The sequence below is a fragment of the Condylura cristata genome, unplaced genomic scaffold (genome assembly GCF_000260355.1).
Source record: "Condylura cristata isolate star-nosed mole 26May11 unplaced genomic scaffold, ConCri1.0 scaffold00015, whole genome shotgun sequence".
Lineage (NCBI taxonomy): Eukaryota > Metazoa > Chordata > Mammalia > Eulipotyphla > Talpidae > Condylura > Condylura cristata.
This window is the reverse complement of record NW_004567116.1, coordinates 4276623-4283340: the sequence shown is the minus strand read 5'-3', so window position 1 is coordinate 4283340 and position 6718 is coordinate 4276623. Positions and strand designations below refer to the sequence as shown.

The window sequence follows — 6718 nt, the reverse complement described above, 5'->3', positions numbered from 1 at the left end:
ACAAGATAAGGACAAAGTCTAGGCGCCCACAAAGACGGCAGATGAGGCTCGTGAAGGGGCCTGGGACACAGTGGAGAAGAGATAGGGGGGCCCAGGCCGACCTCAGCTATCCCTGGAGGCTCTGTGGGGGAGGGCAGGTGGGTCTCGCGTTCAAGCAACGGTAATAATACTTTGCTCACGGGTAGCACCTTCGGAGTCCTCCTACTTCGACCCCCAGGTCAGGTGACAGCGGCCTCACAACCTCCCCTATGAGGTAGGTGAAGTATTATTACCATCAGTTGACAGATGGGGAAACTGAGGCCCCGGGAGTGTAGGTGATGTGCCCAAGGTCCTGGGATGGTGGCAGGCTCTGCAGTCCTTCTCCCACCCTCAAGTTCCCCCAATCCTGTTCTCCAATAGCCCTAGACCGCCCCGCCCTCACCCCACCCCACCCCACGCCACCCCACTGGCCTCCTCCCGTGCCAGCCCGCCGGGCCAAGGCCCTCCACGTGCAGCTCCTCCCCCACGTCCCGGCAGCGTCGGGGTGGGGGAACCCAGTCCGGAGTCCCAAAGGTGCGGGAGTGGAGTCAGGTGCGGAAAGCCGGGGCTGGGAAGCGCTCTCTGCAGGTGATTGGCTAAGAGCTCCGTGGGCGGGGCGCTAGAAAGGACGTCGTTGCCCCGCCCACTCAGGACGTCGGTTCGATCCCGGGACCGGGGCGGGGCTGGCCGCTCCGCGAGCCCAGGAGGGTCGGAGGGAGATGGGGGACTGGACCCCTCCGCCTCTCGAGACTTCCCACAGCGCTCTCTGGTTTCCATACAACCTCCCGAGTCGCTGCCCTCCTGTCTCCCCTGGGGGCCGGCCCTAGCCTGCCCCAAAGGACGGTGCGGACCCCCATTTTAAACAAAGCTACAATATAGAAAACTTTGGATTTACAAGAATGTGGTTGACTATTTGCTTTACATCAGCTCTCTTGACTCTACAAAATGATTCACCTACTGTGTGGGGTACTCAGATCTTAGGGCGAGGGGCGGGGCGGGCTGAGAGATGCAATTGAAGAAAATTTGGATATGGGCCGAAACGTGGCCTCCTTACTGCACCTCCTGTTTCCTGCTACCGCAGGAAAGTGGCTTCCCAGTACCCATGCTTTCACCATTCTCTGTAAGTGGGGGCCCTGGCTAGAGTCTCCTTTTCTGGGGTGAGACCCAAGGGGGCCGGACTGTGGTGCGAGACCACGACCAGACAGCGGTGTTGGGGCGCCACCTGGCGGTGTGTTCTGGGGACGTCAAGTCCAGGCTCGCGGATGCCGGATTCTAGACTATCACCAGCGGAAACCAGTCCCGGTCTCTGCAGCAGCTGACACGGAGAAATTACAGGGCAAGCTCCGAACTCCCTGCCTGAACTGGGCGAGGCAAACGGGCGGGCGGCTGCGGCTGTGCTGGAGGTGATGGAGATCAGAGACCAGGAGAAGTGACCGGGGCTACAAGCCTGCGAGGCCCGGGGGGCCGGGCATGGCGGGAGGGTTGCACTGAGGGAGGGAGGAACGGGGAGGAAGCAGGAAGGCATGGGGAATATTGCCACATGGCTGGGACTGAACTTTGGGAAAGCTGAGGGCGTCTTTGGGATGGGGGGTGTCAGGGAAGAGAGCTAGTGGGGGCTTGGGACCCCTGAGAAGAAAGGGAGTAGGTGAGTCCCAGCGGAGCAGGAAGTACACAGTAGGTGCTTAGAATGCGTGAGCCAGTGTTCAAGAGATTAAATCACGGGGTAGGAGGTACCGGGGAGCTCTGAGCACAGGCGGGCACTGGGAGGGCAGGGAGCTGGCGCGGGCAGCAGGAGGCGGCCCAGTGCGCAGCCCAGCCCCCCCCACCGGCCCCACCCACGCAACCGCCCCCTCACCCCCCCCCCTCAGCGCTGCATGCCCTGCTCCAGCCTCCAGCCCACCTCGCTTGGCCACCCTGCCCTCTCTGCACAGCCCTCAGCACTGCCAGCCCCGGCAGGAGCCACGGCCACCGGACACTCACTCGGTGGCTGTGGGGACACGGGCTGTGCTCCAGACATCTTGCATCAGGGCCCATCTGGCCTCTCCTGGCCAGGCCGGGGCCAAACGCCTCGGCCTCCCCTCCTGGCCCCACATGGGGGGCTGGGGAGGTGGTCTCGCTCCCCTCCAGGCACTGCCTTAAAGAAAACGGGGGCCATGCCCACCTGGCAGGCCTCTGGAGGGGTCTGCCCATCTGGCTCCCGAGCTCTCCCCCACTTCTTTAGCATCAGCAAGTCAGGAAGGAAAAGGGCAAAGCAGGAAAATGGCTCCCAGAGTCCCTCCCCCAGAGCTGGACCAGTGTGGGGGGGGGGCTGGTATTTCCTAGAAACTGGGCCCAACCATTCCTGGACCCCTCCCTGGCCGAGCCCTCAGGGTCTCCCCTCCCCCACGGCAGGGGAGTCAGGCTGGGCGTTGTGCATAAAGTGGTGCGGGCATGATGGGGACCCAGGCCCTTGGCCCCCCAGGCCTCCCTTGGCCCCACTCAGGCCTTCAGCTGGTGCCACTGGGCCACGGGCTGCCGGGGCCGGGCAATCATGTCCTTCCAGTGCTTCACCTCCCCAGGGCCGCTCTTCCAGGACAGGTAGATCTGGGGAGGAAGGGGAGAGGGTGGCGTTAGAGGGACTCGCTGAGGCCTTGGCCGGGGCCCCCACGGCGGGGAGACACCCACCTCCACAGCCACACCTTCACTTGTGGTCGTGAAAACAGTGGGGCCTCCTCCAGCCGGATCACCTGCCCCGGTGTGCTGTGCCCTCCCAGCCGGACCTACGTCCTCGCTGGTCTCCCTGGGGGCCTGGGCACACCTGGCTCAGCTTCGGAACTGGACTCGGGCCTCTTTTGCAGCGGGGGCTGGAGGTGGGGTGGAGGCAGCTTGCTGCCTGCTCTAGCTTTGGGACACTGTCCATCTCTCCTTACTCGGCCGCCCCGCTGGGCGCTGGCTGTGGGCCAGGCACGGAACAGGGCTTTTTACGCCTGGGTCGTCACCTCCCCACCGGTACCGCAGGAGCTTGAGTGAGGTCACGTTGCTCGGCCGCTGTTCTGTTTTTCCCAGTGATATTATAACAAAAGGACGTTATGCGAGGACCTGCTGGGATGTGTTTCCCTTCACGCTGCAGTTTCTAAGAACCTACCGATGGCATTAAGTGAGGACTTGCCGTGTATGCTTAGCCCAGTTTTACCGATGGAGAAACTGAGGTGCGAAGAGTTAAGAGACTCACCCCGGTCCCAGAATTGATGAGGGGTTCAGAGGAGTTGAGACCCAGGTCTTCCTGGCTCTACACCACTAGCCCCCGCCTGCCTTAGGGGCTCGTGGGACCCCACGTGCAGCTCACCCTCGCTTGTGACTGATGCTGGCAGAATAGGGGTACCCTCAGCTATCCAGGCGGAAGTGGGGACAAATCCGCCTTCGTCGTGGTTCACCCAACAGAAAGCAGCATTGTTTCAAAAGGAGCTGGGATGGCGGGAAGCACAGGAAGAGCTCAGCCGTGGTTCCCGGCCCTGAGCTGTGCAAAGGAAGAGGCTCAGCCGGCCGTGTGGGTGATGGCCGTCCTGGGGGACAGTCTCATCTGTGACTGCGGGCAGCTGTCTCGCCCCCTGGACCTCGCTAGGTGGTGGGCAGGTGAGCCCCCCTCTCTGACACTCCGTTCCCAGCAGCTGAGGGGTGTCTCCAGTCCTGCCCGTCTCCTGTGGGTGCCCAAGTTTCCTTTCCTGTTTCCCCCAGCGGGGCCAGGCCCCAGGGGACCCCTGTCCTTCCCTCCCTGGCCTCTGGCATCCCCCTGCCTGCCCTGAGCACTGGGCCCTGTGCAAGCCTCCCTGCCTGGAGAGACACACGTGGCCTGCACAAGCAGCTCCTTGATCTGGTTCCCTCCGCACACAGTCAGGTTAGGACTGTCATTCCACTTTGAGAGGAGGAAATGAGGCTCAGACAGGCTGCAACTGACAGCAGGTGGGGCTGGAACCAGGACCCAGTCTGACTCCCGAGCCCACATGCTCAACACCAAACCATCAGCAGCAGGAGCTATTTCAAAGCGGAAGAACAAAGGGCTGATGTCACAGAACTGTGTCCTGGAAAACTCAGGGCCTGGTATAGATTCTTTTGGGCTAATATGTGCAGATGAGAGGTCACTTTCTGCATGACCCTGTGACGTGCTGTAGAATCGGTATTAGTAGCTCCTGTTTGTAAATGAGAACACTGACGAGCAGAGGGGCCTGGGTCTTGCCTAAGGTCACACCGCTGCATGTGAGGTCAGAACCAAAGCTAGGCCTTTGAAGCCTTCCCTTCACTCCTCCCCCACTCACCCTCTGCAGAGGGGGCCCCCAGGCAACATTTCTTCCAGGACCTCAGCCTGCCTGAGGGTCAGCCTGGCCAGACCCTCTTTTGCAGACTCAGGTTAGGTGTTTCACCAACCTCCTCCTTCCCTGTCCTCCTGGCAACCTGCCTTGAGTCTATAAGCCACAGGAGGGGCGTTGGGGGGTGGATCTCGTTCATCCTCCTCATTTTCAGAAGGAGAAATGGAGGCCCAGAGGGGTGCAGCCCCCCGTTGTGCACTCCTGTGCTCACCCGCTGCTCCCACTGCTTCTTTAAGGGTCACCGCTTGCCGGACGTCACTGTGTGCCAGGCCCACCCCCCCTACCTTGCCGATGACGTCGTTGCGGCTGAGCTTATCCTTGTCCATGACGGTGATGATGATGGTCGTCTCCCTCAGCTTCTCCGTGGGGATGTCGAAGGCAAAGGACTCGTTGAAGATGGGGTTCAGGTTCCTCTTCATGGTCACTGTCTTCTTCTTCTCCACTCGCTTGTCCTTGTACATCAGCCACACCTTCACATAGGGGTCTGGGGGATGGGTCGAGGACAGATCAGAGAGGCAGAACATGGGGCTCCCCGGGACCCCTTTTTTCCTCCAGGTGTGGAGGCCAAAGCAGAAGAGGGCAAGGAGCGCCCTGGGAGATCCCCCACGGAGGAGCGGAAGGAACCTTAGAGGTCACCTGGGCCCCGCGAGCACCCTGCCAGGGAAAGCAGCCCCAGAGCCGGCAGTTCTTCCCGGGGCCCCAGACAAGGGGGGGTCAGGGCTGCGGCTGGAGCCAGTAGTGTCCCCAGTAGTGTCCCCTGTCCTCCCGATTCGGGGAGGCCCCAGCCCAAGGAGGCTGACCCTGAGGAGGCTCTGAAGGGAGCCAGCAGGGCTCTAGGGCAGGAGCTGGGCCAGAAGTGGGGCACAGGGCTGGGGGCGAGGGCTGCCGTGCAGGCGCTCCACTCCCAGCGTGACCCCGCCCCGCCCACCGGTCACAAGAAGGGGCCGCACCTGACGTGCCCCCGATATCCATGGCTTTGAGGTTCCGGGCTTTGATGATGTTCACGGTGATGGAGTTGGCAGAGGGGTTGTAGCAGAGAGACAGGAGCAGCTCCCCTCGGCTCCCCTGGAGAGCAGAGGGGCGTGAGGCTGGGCGGTGGAGGCAGGGGGTGCTCCCTTGGGCTCCACCGGGGGGCGGCGGGGACTGGGGGAGGAGAGGGTAGCCCATGCCCCGGCTGGCTGCCCCAGCCCCCACCCGACCTGGGTGCTCGCCCACCCCATCACCCCGACTCCCCTCATCCTGAAGTGCCACCCCCCACGGTGGCACCCCCTCCCTGGGCAGACCACAAGCTTCTGGTCACAGCTCAGGCGCATCTCCCCAAGCCCAGCCTTCCCCTTTCCCGGGTCAAGGAGGAACTGGGAGCAGACCTGCCGGGACCCCCACACCCAGCCCGGGGCCCGAGGTGGGCCTCACACTCCCATCGCTGCATGGCTTCAGATCCTTCCAGAAGGTCTGCATCTGGGTCAGGTCCACCTTGTTGAGGGGGATGGACACCTCCCCAATGGGGTCGTTGCGGCTAAAGCGGTCGTAGTCCAGGACCTGGAGGTAGAGGACCCTCTGCACCACCTTCTCGTAGGGGAAACCTGGGGACAGACGGTGCCGGTGAGGTGGGGCGGGGCCAGGGCCGGCAGGGCAGGCCGCACCTCACTCAGACCCTGGCGCCGGGGCTCCTGCCCCCGAGGGCCTCCTGTCCACTCTACAGGGCGCGAGGCTCTGCTGGCTCAGATCTACCAGAGCCCTGACGAGCAGCGCGGGGCGCCCACTCTCGCTGCGTCTGTTCCGGCCACCGCTGCCCCCTGCCCCCGGAGGCTGGTGTGGGCGAGGCTCCGGCGGAGACGGCCCGGCTCCCCGGAGGGTCAGCACAGAGGGCCACGGCCAACACCCTGAGCGAGGGGCGGCCGCGAGTCCTGAGGCCCCTGCCAACTCTGCCGGGCCCCACCCTCAGCTGACCCCTCTCCCTGCCGCCTCCCTCGCCCCTCCACCAGCGCCACTGGCCTAGACAGAACAGAGCTTCCAAACCACCCCGCTGCATGCTCGCTCCGTCAGCCCATGCTCCACACAGCGGCCAGAGCCATCTTCTGAAAACAGAAATTCGCATCATGACATGCTCCGCTCACACCCTTGCAGAGTGCCGGTGCCCTCAGGGATGGGAGCTTGGCCTGCTGTCCTCCCCCTGCTGGCCTGTGACAGAGCTCTGGCCATTCGAGAGCCCCGCTGGCCTTCAGGGAGCCCGGCCTCGGATTGGCCTGCTGTCCTCCCCCTGCTGGCCTGAATGGGGCTCTGGCCACTCGAGGGCCCCGCTGGCCTTCAGGGAGCCCGGCCTCGGATTGGCCTGCTGTCCTCCCCCTGCTGGCCTG

At 63.5% G+C, this 6718-nt stretch overlaps 1 protein-coding gene across 1 annotated transcript in view; it reads right to left on the bottom strand.

Moving 5' to 3' along the window:
- Positions 1-1887: 1887 nt before the first annotated feature.
- The window catches only part of SYT7 (synaptotagmin VII), a 140938-nt gene continuing 136107 nt past the window's right edge, over positions 1888-6718 (bottom strand). Inside the window, exons 10-13 of the mRNA XM_012725155.1 lie at positions 5775-5944; positions 5312-5426; positions 4646-4845; positions 1888-2601 (exon numbers count right to left, since the gene is read on the bottom strand). Of these exons, the coding sequence (XP_012580609.1) occupies positions 2497-2601; positions 4646-4845; positions 5312-5426; positions 5775-5944 (590 nt within the window). The 3' untranslated portion in view covers positions 1888-2496. The remainder of the gene's footprint in view (positions 2602-4645; positions 4846-5311; positions 5427-5774; positions 5945-6718) is intronic.